This window comes from Prosopis cineraria, unplaced genomic scaffold, assembly GCF_029017545.1.
Source record: "Prosopis cineraria cultivar Desert tree isolate PC_DT_omini unplaced genomic scaffold, ASM2901754v1 PC11, whole genome shotgun sequence".
Lineage (NCBI taxonomy): Eukaryota > Viridiplantae > Streptophyta > Magnoliopsida > Fabales > Fabaceae > Prosopis > Prosopis cineraria.
Genome location: NW_026555342.1, coordinates 7,008,403 through 7,024,096, shown reverse-complemented (window position 1 = coordinate 7,024,096; position 15,694 = coordinate 7,008,403). Strand labels below are relative to the sequence as shown.

Here is a 15,694-nt window from a genome sequence, read left to right as displayed (position 1 = left end):
ACCTGTAGAATTTTACTTTTTACTTTTTACGTAGACAAATAAAACGTGGAATTTAGCATTTTAATAGGTGGCCGCAAACAAACAGAAACCCTATCAAAACTCCAATCCGCGTGGGTGGGCCCACCTGATACGATCCGTACACTTCATCCATCTTCCCTGAGCTCCCCCTACGGTCAGCGGTGAGACCTAATCTCCACCACTATCCAGTGGGTCCTACCCATTCCTTGGTCCAGATTTTCTCTCTCGATTCTCGGTCACCCATTCTCTCCTGCCCGAAATTTCCCTCACAAACCTCAAATGTTCCCGCTGCCACGTCACCCACCACGAACCGATCGGGAAAAGGAGAGCGAGCGAGCTGGTGAAAATGTTGAGGGCTTGATGGTTCAGAGAAGTTTCTGTGTAGCTTATTGGTGGCAGTGAATGTTCAGTGAAGGACAGTGAGGTGAGAGTGGTTTTTCTCCCATTTCTGTTGGAGGTCGCCTGTCTCGCAGCATCGAGTTTCCGTTCCTCTCTGAAGCCGAATTCGGTTCAAGCTTGTCGAGGTTAATTTCGGATCTCAGACCTTAATTATGTTCCAAATTTGATTTTCTATTCTTAATTGTTCTTTGGATGCGCCGAATTCGAAGTGGAGGAAAACTTCCCAGTTTTCAAAGTTCGGAATTTTCTTCTTTGTTGATTTTGTCATTAATTTATGCGTTAAACTTATTCAAAGCGAAATTAGAGAATGATGAAAGGGGTGAATTTCAGTTCTTCAGCAGGGCGGACCCCCTTTGCATTCCCTTTCTTATTTATTTTCAAATTTTAAGTAGTTCGTTAGTCGGGATGTCGTGTCTTCGATGTTCATTCTTACTTTGATAGATTTACTGAGTTGAACAAAATGTAATTTTTGGGTGTATCTTGAATCTTTCTGTCTGAGTAGACTGTTTATGCAAATTATGGTTTTGAACTTCCGTGCCTCGGAGCGTGAATTGACACATTTTAAAACAGAAGTATTATATTGTGTTCTTGTCCCATTTTCAGCGGTTACAGTATGCATTGATTTACTCTAGTAGGTTAAAAACTCATCGTATGACACACATGTATTCTTATTTTTCTCGTGTGTTATCAGGACACTCTTTCTACCCTTCTATGCCTGGGACCAATAGAGCTGTTGATTAAGTTCTCTTGTGCTGCTTGGCACACTTTTCTTGTTGGATAGGCATCGTTTGAGATATTTGGGAATTGGGGAAAAATTGCAATATTTGCACAGAGAAATTGATTATCATCTGGGGAGTGGGAGTGAATTTAGGAGGGCAAGTGTGCATGGGCTCCTATTTTGCGGAGGATGCATAGATGTACCATGGTTTTAATGAGCGACTAAAGTGAATATTTTATTCCTTTTTATTTAAGACGTAAATGAATATTTAAATTAGATTGTTACTGTTATTTCTGAGAAGAAGATTTCATGAAACCACCAACATTGATGTTACTGAATTGGGACATGGTGTATGATGCAACGTAGTTTCCTTACACAAAAATTGTAGCATGACAGCATGCAACATCCAGGCTTTCAGTTTGATACTATGTGGCAATCTGTAGCTGCTACTTGATTCATTCCCCTGGAAGTTGTGACTGCTCTATGCTTATGATTGCTGCCTTTGTATTGGTGAAATTGTTGATCAATTTCAATTTTGTCATTCTTTTTTTCTGCTGATATTTCTTGTTTGCTATTTCCATCCCAGCACTGTTGTGGATTTTTGTCTTCTGGTTTTGTGGACATAAAGGTTTCACAGAGAATTTTGGATTCTGTCAATTATTTCTTATTTTTCTCCTGCCCCGTCTTCTCTGTATAGCTTGTAGCTGTTAATGATAATGCTATTGGATTTTGTTGACAATTTTTCTTTTGCTTCCAGATTTGGGCACAGTATTGCACGTGAATTTGGAAACTATGACTTCATCTGATCATGACCTGATTGGTATTTTCATGAATAAAAACCTTGATCTAATTGATTATTCGTTGCTACTTTTTTCAAGCATAATAAGTGGATCATATTTGTATCCAAAGTTTTTGAACAACCTAAAAGATCTTCTCGTGTCTAATGCGGTAGTTGATGGAAACTGTCCTATTCAAAAGAAATAGCTCTTTAGAGGTGGAAAATAAGCATAACTATTGGCATAAACATGATAAATACTATCCATTATGGTGGTGAATTTCACTTTTGGTCCCCATAAGTTTTGTTTTTTTCCTTGTTATGTTTGGGATATTTGTTTTTCATTTAAATGCTTTTCTTCCCATTAGTTTGGTCTAGAGTTCTGTACTTCCATAAGATCTTGCATATGAGGCGCTGATGTTGTAATCAGTGATCAGAAAGACTCCCTATCTCGCCATTGCCTTTATGCCTCACTTCCTCTGTGTGCGTTTTCCCCTTTCTTCTTGAAAATATATTTTTGGGTTTTCCTATGTACTTCCTTTAATCTTTGGCGACAGTTTATTGACCAGTGACCACCTCCTACGAGATGCTACTCTTTCTTTATAGGTTGCCCTTAAATCATTAACCTTTTATTGTGATACCTTCCTAAACCTCTTATTTTAGCTTTATTTTAATTTATATGAATTTGTTTTATTTTAGTCTCATATCCTGTTATCTCATGACTCTTGTTAAGCTATGGTGATATGTTTCCTTGCGTTGTTATTCACTTTACTAAGAATCTTACTTATATTTCAGTATATAAAACTTGTATCTTTTGTAATCCAGGGTATTCTAGATTTTAAAATTTTATCCTGTATGGAAGGTGCATCAAATTTCAACCACACTGTATATATATTTTCTGAAAACAATTGAAGCATACAACTAATATATCTAAAGATTGTAGTAGCTCACTTTTCATGTTTTCTGCTTCCTTGATAATTTTTTGTTATTTCTTCAAGGATGGGATGAAAACATCAGTTTCCTCTTCAAAGACATAGCAGATAAATTAGTTATGATGATAAACTGTATTTCACTTGTTCCAAGTCCCCTTCGCCAAAGTGTGTAAGAAAAAAAATATCTGAACTTTCTTTGGAATATGATTGCCAGAAAACGAACCTAATGAGCAGCAACATCAATCAAACTCAGAGATGCAGTCTTCATCTACAAACGGAATTTCTGATTCAGGTATTGTTACCCAGAATGTTCAGTATGCAGCGCCTCCTCCACAGATTGGAACTGGACATCCTATGGTATTTTCAATAACCTTTTTAATTTTGCTTTGAAGATTAAAATTTGATACTTTTGTGTTTTGACATTTGGAGTTATCTCTTTTCAGCCCATAAGTACTCATATTAGAACTTGCATCCTAATTAATATTTAATTACTTTAAGGAATTTGAGAAATCCTATATCAGCAGTAGCAAATAGCGTTACTTACCAATTTCTAGTATTTAATATTGTATGCATTTTGCTTATTTCTGTTTTATTTTTTTTGAAGGCACAAGTTTACCCATACCCAGATCCTTACTATAGGAGCATCTTTGCTCCATATGAGACGCAGCCTTATCCCCCACAGCCCTATGGAACACAACCAATGGTTAGTTTTAGTTCTAATAAAAGTGCAATGGCTGTGAAAAGTCTTTCTTGATTCGTTGATCATTAAACAATATTTTGTGGCAGGTCCATCTTCAGTTAATGGGAATTCAACAAGCTGGTGCTCCTCTACCAACAGATGCAGTTGAGGAGCCTGTATTTGTCAATGCAAAGCAGTATCATGGTATATTGAGACGCAGACAGTCTCGTGCCAAAGCTGAATCATTAAATAAAGTTATCAGGAATCGCAAGGTATATTATTCTGTGCATCTTTTCCATATAATTCTTGTTAAATGGAAAAAGAAGTGATGAAAGATCTTGGAAGTTGTATTGGAAGCCACTAGTCTTATTGATGCTGAAATCTTTTGTTGCCATAGATGTATAGACTCGCATGTTCCTGTGTATCCTAGTGCTCCTTCTATGATGTACTCGATCATTATTTTAAACTTGCAGCCATATTTGCATGAATCCCGGCATTTGCATGCATTGAGAAGAGCACGAGGATGCGGAGGTAGATTTCTTAATTCAAAGAAAAGCGAGAACCAACAGAATGAGGTGTCATCAACAGATAAATCACTGTCCAATACCAATCTCAATCCTGACCAAAAGGATCTTGCTTCATCAGATAGGATTTCCTAAAACTACAGAAATGGCTATTTCTTAGATAGCACGGGTCTAATGTATATCAGGAGAAAAATATTCAACCAATAGTAGCCCTAGATGTGGCACTATGTGCTTCAGTCTGGTTCTGCACAACCCCACAGGCTTTGCATAGTAAGGCTTGTTAGGGAGGTTGCAAAATGAAGCAGGTAAAATGTAAATTGAAGTGCTTTCGACCATAGTTTTTTTTCTCAGCGTTATCCTTTGTAGCCTTGGATAGATGAGATTTTTGTTGTGTGGGCATTTTTTGGTTTTTGTAACGGGTAATGTGGATCCTTAAGAGATTATCCATAGTCATGCGATTTGGTTGGTTGGATTGTTTTACATTTAGCTTGTTGCAGATCAAATGAATGTGGTTTGTCATGATTAAGCAAGGGAGATTTAACCCAGAATTGTGTTGGTTATCGGTAGGTCTGGCGAGGAAATGATGGATAATGGATATCGTAGCTAGTAGTGTATTTATATATAGTAATGATTAAGATTTAGTCCTTGTTGATATGACATTTAGGTCTTATTTTTACTCGTTGAATTTTGATTATTACATGTAAATGCACTTTTTTTTATATTTATTTTGTAGTTTTGAATTTTGTGGTTGAACTGATGGTGAAAGGTTTATATTTCTTGATGTTTGATTGTTCTTTGTTTTAAAAATTGTAGTCGATTCCTTGATATTTTGATATATATTGTAAAAGTTTATATTCTTTTATTTGTTTTCTTCAAAAAGTCAATTTCTTGTTTGACATGAAATTTTAGTTTTATTTTTGGGAAAATTAATTAATTAGTTATTATCATTTCACCGAGTTTTTAATGCGGTCCCTGTACTTTGAAAGCCAGTAATTCGGTCCTTGTCCTTTATGATATCACCGATTCAGTCCTTAACTCGTTATTGTTTCAGTCATCAGTCAAAAATTGTTGCGCCCGTGCTGAGTAGGATTAAAAAACCGCATGCCTCGTCGCCACATCAGCACGCTTCTTCTTGCATGGCTTTTTTTCCCTTCGCCTTCTCTCTCCCTCTCTCTTCGTCGACTCTTTCAATTCTGTCTGTAATTACCTTCTTACACCGAAAATTGGATGCTCAAGTCATAATCGTCCAGATCTAACTCACGATTATAGACTTATTTATCATCAAATTTGACAGTCTTTTTGAAGAACCTGATATTAAAATAAATCAACATTTTTTTAAGTTTGAAAATGAAATTAAATTGTCATTGAGATGGGTCTAATTTTTCGCTGAAATTAATTTTGAACAAATCTCATGCTCCGTGGCCATCTTCAATGTGCTATTAGAGGTGTTTGATCAATTAATGAATTAGAGTCTGAACTGTGGAGTTTGCAAGCAACGGGACCAAATCAATGAAGTTAGTGGAAGTAGAGATTTAGTAAGGCCTTTCTTGACAGTACAGGCGAGTAGCACCCAATCGAAGAGAGAAGGTAAGAATAGAAGCTAGGAAGTAGGAGGATGGTGATAACATATGTTAAGAAGGAGAAGAAAGAGGAGATGCCGGAGAGAGAAGACCAAGAGAAGGAGTGTGGTGATGTGGCAGCGAGTTATGCGGGTTTTTTAATCTTGCTTAGCACTAGGTGCAACAGTTTTTGACTGATAACTGACAATATAAAGTAAATGGACTGAGTTGAAAACTCAGTACAATTATAAGAACCAGTTAATTAATTTTTCTCTTTATTTTTACTGTAACAATAATAATTGGTAAACTAGTGATAAGTTCTAAAATGATATAGTAATTTTATTCTTTCTAAGGTAAAATAGGCAATTAAAAATTTTCTTTTCGAATAATAAGTTGTGTTCTTTATTTGCTTTCTCTCTGCCCCTTGTCTAGAGAGAAACAAGAACAAACAATTAATAACTCAAATTGATCAACATCAATTAGATAGAAGTAAATATGGTCTTTATGTGGGCGACAACTATGAGGATTTTTATTTAGTTTTTGTCTTGCAAATGCTGACAGTAGAAAAAGGGGGAATGAAGATGAGATAAATGGCTGATTGTGAAGGAGGGAGAGTGATGTGCAGCTCTGACAATAGGGCAATATTATATCGTTTTGGAGAGTTTCGAGGCAATATTACTCTCAAAAAGTTGAGAATATCAAGTGCTCCTAGAAGAAAAGTTTTAAAATAAATTTATACTTTTATCATTTTTTAATTTTTAAAAAATGTTACGTGGCAAGTTAAGTTAGACAAACGATCAACTTTGATGGTAAGACAGCATTGCACTATTTTAAAGAGTTACAGAGCAATATTGCTCTTAAAAAAGTTAAAGATAACAAATGTCCTTGAAAAAAAAGTTTTAAGATAAATTTGCACATTTACCTTAAGATAAAAGTAGCATTAAATTAAATTTAATCAAATGTTCACAAAAAGTTATAATGGTTTTCAAAATTTGTTGGGTGTGTTAGTTTTGTCTTGTTTTTGGCTATGGATATTGGATGAATTCAAATTTGAATTTTCTCGTTGCATACTTTTTAATATACTTTATTTTTAATATGATTTGTTTTTGAAATTTGAGAGTTACGCAAACAAATAACTAAATTTGAGAAACTAGTTATGAAGAAGTGGAAGAAAACCCTAGCTGGGAATAGATATCTTTCCATTTGATTCCATAGCTTAGTATTCATTCATACCATGTATGGATATTTGAGTAGCCTTGTATAATTTGCCAACATGACTTTTGTGTTCCCAAACATGTCTACTTTTGATTAAAAAAGGAGCTGGAATACTATAACCCATCATGGGGCCTAAGCCATTTTCTTACTTAGCGGTCAAGGACTCACAATTTTATGTACAATATGACTACTTGATATTTTTTATTGCATGCACAATACGAAATAAATTCAATTTTTAATATTTTTACATTTGAAATTTAAATATTCAAACAGGGTTTTTAAAAGAAAAATGCATTATTTATTTGTTGATTGAAAATTATACCAATGCACTGTTAAGCCTCATGAAATTGAACATCATAACCAAAGTTGTGTTCCAAAAATATCAAATATGAAGCAAGATGTAAGTTGTTGCCAAATATTTGGGGAGTTTTTGGGAATAGTTTGGACGATGAGATGACGAGAGGTATGAGCAATGGTGACCAATGAATTGAGATGAGGCACGAGAGGGTGAAAATGGATACACGTATAAGTATGAGCCATCCAAATCCAGACAAAGCACTACCAAACGAAGCCGTAACTTACTACTATTCCTATCCCTTACGCTATCCTTTATCCGCAACCAAACATAATCCGAATTCTGCACTTCTCTTCCCCTTCCCTGATAATTCCAATGAAACTCTTGTTGACAAAATCAACCCATTTTGTCCACTTCACCTTTAGATTTTTGTTTCTTTTAAAAATATCATTCGTAAATATCATGAGCCAAGAAGTAAAAATCCATCATTATATATACTCCATCATCTCCTAATTACTCCAAACATCAGATAAAGGTATACTCACCTCCAATCCAAAATATAATTAATGTTTTTGAAATTTTTTGCATATCAACAAAGCTCCCATTCTCATAAAATATATATATATATATATATATATTACCTTCAGTTTCAAGTACCAACGCACTTTATAATGAGCGAGACCTGAGAGATAATCTAGGTCAATAAATACACAAGCAAAAAGGTAATTTTTTTTACATGTACTAGATTATTTATATTTTGAATCAAGATTAGTTAAAATAAAATATTTATATTTTTGACCAAATAGAATAATAGTTACTCTCTCTATTTAAAAATGTAAGATATTTTTTGAAGAGTTGGATGTTAAAAAATATAAGACGTTTTTAGTTTTTTAAGGTGTAAGTATTATCTTTTTTTTTTTAAGTGTCCCTATTAAATAGATCACTTTATATTTTTTTAGGGTGTAAATAGAGGTAAATATAGAAAGATATGATTAATTTAAAGATAAGTAATTACTTTATTGGGATAATATTTGATTAAAATACCTTACATTTTTAATGAATAGGTAATTTCTTTTTACTATTTCTCTTCTCTAATCGTGCCAAGTTATAATTCCCATACGCATTTTACTGCAATTATTGACTTTAGTGTAGAGCAAAATTGAAAAGTCAAACATTTTTTATAAGCTTAAGCATATTGACTAAAGTATTTTTTTTAAAACCATGAAACTAATTAATTTTATCTTATAATTAGAATTGAAGGGAATATATTTCTTGTTAGAAGTTGTGATTCATGAATAATAGTATGATTTAATTTAGTTGACACTCCTTCCATATTTAAATGTAAGCAAATTATAATCATCTCATATAATTTTAAAAATATGGGTCAAGCATAATAATTATATTTAAAAATTGAAAATTTTGGATTGAAGTACCCTTACAATTAGTCTTTAACATGTGAAGAAATCAAGTTTGTTTTGTGGAAAATAAACTCTGGTTTTATAAGGAGTAATTTAAAAAAATGATAAATGTTTCTTTAATTTTATAATTTTACTTAAAAAATAACAAAACAGTTGAAAGTTTTGTCATTAATACAAAACGGACGGACGTGTTTAAGAGGCATTGTCCAACCCACAAATTAGCAATACATTCAAGCAACATGACTCATGAGTTATCAATTTTTTTTATGGCATCATGACATGAGTTATTATTCCAATTATCAATAAAATATTATTTCCGCTCTTAGTAAAAAAAAAATTGTTTGATGGGGCATTTGGTTATTCATGAGTTAAAAACCATTATAAATGCAACTGCGCAATTTATATATCTATATATAATATAATATAAAATAAATCATATTTATAAAATTTTAAACATGGCTGGCATTATTCATAATTATTTAAAAAAAGTGACACTTGCTATATGTTTTATATTGATGCTTATTTTTTTAATAACAATTTTATATTATCATGCACATGCAGAGCATGAATTTATTTTTTTTTCAAAAACAAAAAAAAAGATGAGAAATATATCATATTTAAATTTAAATATGACAATAGTTCCAATATTTTGTAAAGCTAGCGTGGAATTTCATGCATTCCATAAATAATGAACTACACTATTCATGTTTCACAACCAATAAGATTTATTAAAACTTTTCAGGTCGTTCATCAATATACATAGATTAGCTTTCTTATAGAAAACCTTGAAAAGGTCCAGCAATAACTGCTAGTATAAAATTAAAAGGCATGGCATGTCATTCTTTTGTTGATATGTATGGGACATTTATCTCTCTCTTTTTTTTTTTTTAACCTTTATTCGACATTTATCTTGGGTCACCAGAAATGGATCTTTTGTCATTGATATTTATGCTACTTGTCAGACACACTTTCTTTATGCATAAGTGAAAAGAATATTAAACTTTTGATCCCTTTTATTTAGAAAATCAAAATTATAAGTAATGGATTTTTGCACGAAAAATTATAAGTAATGTCGTTGCTTCAAGAAGAGCAGAAAAACAAATACCCAAGTTCCACGTTTAATGTTAACTAGTCATCAAACTCTTGATTCATATATTATTTAAATTATTTAAAATTTTTAATTGTTGATAGAGTTGGTTTGTTTTTACTACTTTCTTTAGCCAGTATATTGACTAATTATGAAGATATATTTTCAAAATTTTATCAAAATTGTTGTGACATTTTATCTATATTAATTTTTTTTTTGAAGAATGATATTGAAGTCCTTAAAAATTAAAATTATTAAAATAAGAGCCTAGCCATTTTATAGTGGATATTATGTTATGAAAATACAAGCATGTTATGAAAAGCTGAACCTTAACTTTTATTTTATGTTAGGATTTTCTTAAAAATTTAATAAGTTAAGGTTTAATTTTTTACAACATGTCCGTATTTTTATAATATAATATCCAATGTAAAATTAATAGATCTTTATTGTAATAATTTTTTTTAGAGCCTTCGACGTCTTTGCTTTCACCTCCGTGCTATATGTCTTTAAACTAAATTAATCCAATTGGTAGCCTCACCAAGAATTTAATAAAAAAATTATATTTTTTATAAAATAAATAAAATTTTTGTATAATTTTTAGAAAAATTTAATTTTCTAGTTTTTTAACTTTTAACTTATTTACAGTGTAGTTTTTCAATTATGACTCATTGTTATTCAATCTTTTAACTTTTAACTTACCCCCTCAACTTTTCACTTGTATATGGTTTGATCTCTCAACTTTATTAGTTCTTTTTTTTTTATGTTAGCTTAAATTTCACATTAAAGAGTAAGGGAGGGTATTTTAGAGTAAGATATGGCCATTTCTTTTATCTCTCTTATTTGATAAAGATAATTTTTTAGAAAAATTGAAAAATAAGAATTAAATTATAAGTTTGTCAAAAATTGAAAGATTGAGTCATAGCGAGTTATAGTTAAGGGATTAAGTTACAAGTTGAAAGATTAAAAGATTAATTTTTTAATTTTTAAAATAAAAATTAAGGCATGCATGATTTATTATTTTTTTAAAAAATATTTAAATATTTTTTAAAAATGTTTATTTATCATTTCAACAAAATTTAAAAGAAAGTCTTATTTTTTATATATTTTTTAAGTGTACCATAATTGATACGTGATAATTAAGATGGAATGACATAGTCTCGGCCTGAGAAAAAGCCCTCAAAGCCACCCGCATTCGTTTACCACTGCTCTAAACTCAAACCTGAGAGAGGCTCTTTCTCCGAACCTTATCTCTTCAGGGCCTCTCTTCATCTCCCTCACTCTCTCTGTTCTATTCATCAAAGCCTAATCTTTTGTTCCATCTCCTTCATTCAACTATAGCCACCCTCACCCATGGACTCCGAACGCGCTGCACCAGAAATCGACCCTTATGCCTCCAAGCAATCGGGCCCTGCTGCTTCATCTTATTCGGTTGATGATTGGGATAAAGAAGCTTTGAGTCAGAAGCAAACTACCGGTGTTATAGATGCTGACGATAACAAGGATACTAATGTTATTGTTAATGGCGGCGGCGATGATGACGGGTCCGAGAATGATGGGTTCCTGAGTGGCGGTGAGGAATTTGAGACGCCGTCCACGGGGCCAATTCTTATCTATCCCGATGAGAAACCCGTGGAAGGGGAAGTTGTTCGTGCCCCTCTTGTGAATTCCGAGGAATTTTTCACGCCGAAGTCTGGGAGGCCTATAGCCAAGGTATCGGCGGATGATGACGAAGATGACACTTTGGGAAGCGGTGACCCGGACCAACCCGGTGATGGCAATTTGAATTTAGCTGAAGAGGCTACGGCGGAGAAATTTGAAATTGGAGCATCGACGGGGGAATTGAAGGGGGATGTGGAGCAAACGGAGTCGCTAAAGGATTCGAATATTGGTGAAGTGGTGAAGGAGAGTGATTTCAATGATAGCCACGAGGAATCTACTCAGCTTTCCGGTGACATTAATAATGTGGGGTCTGAGGGTGGAAAAGTGGAGGGAAGCATGGACTCTTTGTTTAAAGGTGGAATTATTGCTGAGCAAAATGGGGTAGAACCGCACGACTTGAACGATGACGAGGCTGATAAAGAGCAGAACAATGAGCTCATAGACGATACAGCGCAAGCGACTGCAGTTGAAGCTGACAGTGGTGCTGGTGCTCAAGGGGTAACAGCAGGTAACACTAACACCCATAGTTATCGAACTTACCATTTAGATTCTTTGGTTGGAAATCATCGTATTGTAATTCCTTTGAATTTATGATATCAAATATCAGGCCCAGTAGATGCGGTAGTTGACACTTCACAGGTCAGCACGTTGGAGTCTGGAGTGGCTGTTGTTAGTGATAAGGAGGACACTGGGGCCTCTGAAGGTGAAGGGCTGGCTGCTCCAGATAGAGGTATTAGCGTGGATAATGGGTTTGATTCAGTTGAAGGGTTTGCTGAAGAACCTGTTAATAAGTTTTCGATATTGGATGCCAAGGCTGACCAGAATGTTGATAATGTAGTCAATGGTAATAGTAAACCCGCAGAGAAGGAGCTAGATGTTGATTTTGATAGTCATGTTGATACTGAGGTGAAGGCTCTGCAAGATGATATAAATGTAGAGACTCAAGCTGATGATGAGGAAACTAGCAGGCATGTCAATGCGTCTGGTGAATCTCATACAGCTGAACATGTGGATCCTGATTCTTCCTGGAGCGAAGCAATGAGACAAGATGAGGATGATGAAGAAAAGCATCATCTTGGTGCAGGAGAGCCTGATGGTTCAGTTTCAAACCAGGAGGCTGAGGGCATGATATTTGGGAGCTCTGAAGATGCAAGGCGGTTCTTGGAGGAGTTGGAACAGCATTCAGGTGCTGACTCATACTCTGGTGCTGAAAGTTCACGAGAAGTCTCACAGAGAATTGATGGTCAGATTGTGACTGACTCAGATGAAGAAGTAGACACTGATGAAGAAGGGGATGGCAAAGAGTTATTTGATTCTGCTGCCTTGGCAGCTCTTCTAAAAGCAGCAACTAGTGGTGGACAAGATGGTGGCAATATCACAATAACCTCTCAAGATGGGTCAAGGCTTTTCTCTGTTGAGCGCCCAGCTGGCTTGGGACCATCACTTCACTCTGTAAAACCTGCAGCCCGACCAAGTCGTGTTAGTCTTTTCACTCCTCCCAATCTCAGAGCGGGTGCTGATTCTGATGGAAATTTAAGTGAAGAAGAGAAGAAGAAACTGGAGAAAGTGCAGCAAATAAGGATTAAATTTTTAAGATTGATTCAGAGACTGGGTTTTACTACAGAGGAATCTATAGCAGCTCAGGTTCTATCCCGATTGACACTTGTTGCAGGTAGGCAAAGCGTGCAACTATTTACCTTGGATGATGCAAAGAGGAGCGCTTCCCAGCTTGAACATGAAGGAAGAGATGACTTGGAATTCTCCCTGAACATACTAGTTATTGGCAAATCAGGTGTGGGTAAGAGTGCTACCATTAATTCCATTTTTGGTGAAACGAAGACCAGCATTAATGCATATGGACCTGCCACAAGTGCTGTGACTGAAATTGTTGGGATGGTAAACGGGGTCAAGATACGAATTTTTGACACCCCAGGCTTGAAATCTTCTGCCATGGAACAAAGTGTCAATAGAAAAGTCTTGTCTATGGTGAAGAAGTTCACGAAAAAATTCCCTCTTGATATTGTACTCTATGTGGATCGTCTGGACACACAAACGAGGAATCTCAATGACTTGCCGTTATTAAGATCAATCACTAATGCCCTTGGTACTTCAATCTGGCAAAGTGCTATAGTCACTCTGACGCATGCTGCTTCTGCTCCTCCTGATGGGCCATCAGGTTCTCCGCTTGGCTATGATGTATTTGTTGCTCAACGATCTCATATAGTTCAACAAAGTATAGGACAAGCTGTTGGTGACCTGCGACTCATGAATCCAAGTTTAATGAATCCAGTTTCTCTGGTTGAAAATCATCCGTCTTGTCGAAAAAATAGGGATGGTGAAAAGGTGCTTCCTAATGGTCAAAGTTGGAGACCACAGTTGTTGCTCTTATGCTACTCAATGAAGATTCTTTCTGAAGCTAGTAACCTGTCTAAAACTCAGGATAAATTTGACCACCGAAGACTTTTTGGTTTTCGTGCTCGCTCCCCTCCACTTCCATACTTGTTGTCATGGCTGCTGCAGTCACGTACCCACCCAAAACTCCCATCTGATCAAGGTGTTGACAATGGTGATTCTGACATTGAGTTGGCTGACTTGTCCGATTCTGATATAGATGAAGATGAAGATGAATTTGATCAGCTCCCACCATTTAAGCCTCTTAAGAAATCTCAGATTGCAAAGCTTAGCAGAGAACAGCGCAAGGCATATTTTGAGGAGTATGAATATCGAGTGAAACTTCTCCAAAAGAAGCAGTGGAAAGAAGAGTTGAGACGGATGAGAGAGATGAAGAAAAAAGGTAAAGCTACGTCAAATGATTACAGTTACTCGGAGGAAGATGATCAGGAAAATGGAGGTCCAGCCACTGTGCCAGTTCCATTGCCTGATATGGCCCTGCCTCCATCTTTTGATAGTAGCAATCCAGCTTACAGATACCGTTTCCTGGAGCCAACTTCCCAGCTCCTGACAAGGCCAGTGTTAGACACCCATGGTTGGGACCATGATTGTGGGTATGACGGTGTAAACATTGAACACAGTCTAGCCTTTGTCAACCAATTCCCAGCTGCAGTCACTGTTCAGATCACTAAGGATAAGAAAGACTTCACCATCCATTTGGATTCCTCAGTTGCTGCAAAGCATGGAGAGAATGGATCCACCATGGCAGGATTTGACATACAAAACATTGGAAAGCAGCTGGCATACATAGTCAGGGGAGAGACAAAATTCAAAAACTTGAAAAGAAATAAAACTGCTGCTGGGGTATCTGTGACATTTTTGGGCGAAAATGTGTCCACTGGGCTGAAACTTGAGGACCAGATAGCTCTGGGGAAACGTTTGGTGTTAGTAGGCAGCACTGGGACTGTGCGGTCTCAGGGAGATGCTGCTTATGGTGCCAATGTTGAAGTGCGTCTCAGAGAGGCAGATTTTCCAATTGGGCAGGATCAGTCTTCACTTGGTCTTTCTCTTGTGAAGTGGAGGGGAGACTTGGCTTTAGGGGCCAATTTTCAGTCCCAATTTTCTCTTGGACGAAGTTACAAGATGGCTGTCCGTGCGGGATTGAACAACAAGCTCAGTGGGCAGATCAGTGTGCGAACAAGTAGTTCAGACCAGCTTCAGATTGCGCTTGTTGCCATTCTTCCAATTGCCAGAGCAATCTATAAGAACTTCTGGCCCGGGGCTAGCGAGAAGTATGCCATCTATTAAATTTTGTTTTCTTTCATGCTACTAGTTCAAGAAGTAGAATCTGAATTTAGCATAGCTAGTTGCTGCTTATCATTCTCTCCAATAATGAGTGAGCTATTCATCGTGTTTAGACCAATAGATTTCCTACTATTTTGGGGTGATTGTACTGGAATTGAGACCAAACCACGAGGGAATTTATTCATAACTGTTGTTTGCTGGTTCCTGTTATTTCTTCTTCATTGCTAATAAAAGTTTGAATTGTCCAAGATACTTAGGACACAGCTGCATGTGTGGTGGTACCATGAGCTTGGTGTGTAAGAACTGCATGAACCGTCTCATCGACATTAGTTTCTGAACCTTTTTTGTCAGGGTCATTTACTGTGCCTTCCCGTTTTAGTTCCCCTAAAGACATAAAAAACGTATCATGTGAACTTTGTTACCTCTTGTATGCTTTTGAGTATTTGCTTCCAAGACAGTTATTTTTTGATTATAGGAAGCAATGTAGGACACATACCTGCTGTGTTATTAGATGAACCCAATCAACAATTAGAATTATTCTCTGTTTCGTTTGATTGCCTTATGTTATTAGCAGACCTTGCTTGGTGGCTGTAGGGTGAGGGCCATGCATAGTACCCATCCGTTGTATGAGGTACGAGAGCGTGAATGACCAGTGCTTTTTTTGGCTATGTGCATTATTTGAAGAATTGAAGTTCTAATAATGAATACATGTTGGCTTGA

At 35.7% G+C, this 15,694-nt stretch overlaps 2 protein-coding genes across 2 annotated transcripts; both read left to right on the top strand.

Moving 5' to 3' along the window:
* Positions 1-298: 298 nt before the first annotated feature.
* LOC129284784 (nuclear transcription factor Y subunit A-7-like) lies at positions 299-4,702 on the top strand. The gene is made up of 6 exons (XM_054920260.1): positions 299-542; positions 1,893-1,955; positions 3,057-3,199; positions 3,447-3,545; positions 3,629-3,793; positions 3,995-4,702. The coding sequence occupies exons 2-6, from the start codon at positions 1,928-1,930 to the stop codon at positions 4,178-4,180; spliced, it is 621 nt and encodes a 206-aa protein (XP_054776235.1). The 5' UTR covers positions 299-542; positions 1,893-1,927; the 3' UTR covers positions 4,181-4,702.
* A 6,089-nt stretch (positions 4,703-10,791) lies between these two features.
* LOC129285602 (translocase of chloroplast 159, chloroplastic) lies at positions 10,792-15,222 on the top strand. The gene is made up of 2 exons (XM_054921351.1): positions 10,792-11,786; positions 11,886-15,222. Exons 1-2 carry the CDS (start codon positions 10,970-10,972, stop codon positions 14,975-14,977), a joined length of 3,909 nt encoding a protein of 1,302 aa, XP_054777326.1. The 5' UTR covers positions 10,792-10,969; the 3' UTR covers positions 14,978-15,222.
* Positions 15,223-15,694: the final 472 nt, after the last annotated feature.

Excerpts from the sequence above, each read along its gene's own strand:
- LOC129285602 (XM_054921351.1), top strand. The coding sequence starts at position 10,970 with ATGGACTCCGAACGCGCTGCACCAGAAATCGACCCTTATGCCTCCAAG. Across the intron at positions 11,787-11,885 it reads TGCTCAAGGGGTAACAGCAG|GCCCAGTAGATGCGGTAGTT; the intron begins GTAACACTAACA and ends ATCAAATATCAG.
- LOC129284784 (XM_054920260.1), top strand. The coding sequence starts at position 1,928 with ATGACTTCATCTGATCATGACCTGATTG. Across the intron at positions 3,200-3,446 it reads TTGGAACTGGACATCCTATG|GCACAAGTTTACCCATACCC; the intron begins GTATTTTCAATA and ends TTTTTTTTGAAG. Across the intron at positions 3,546-3,628 it reads CCTATGGAACACAACCAATG|GTCCATCTTCAGTTAATGGG; the intron begins GTTAGTTTTAGT and ends ATTTTGTGGCAG.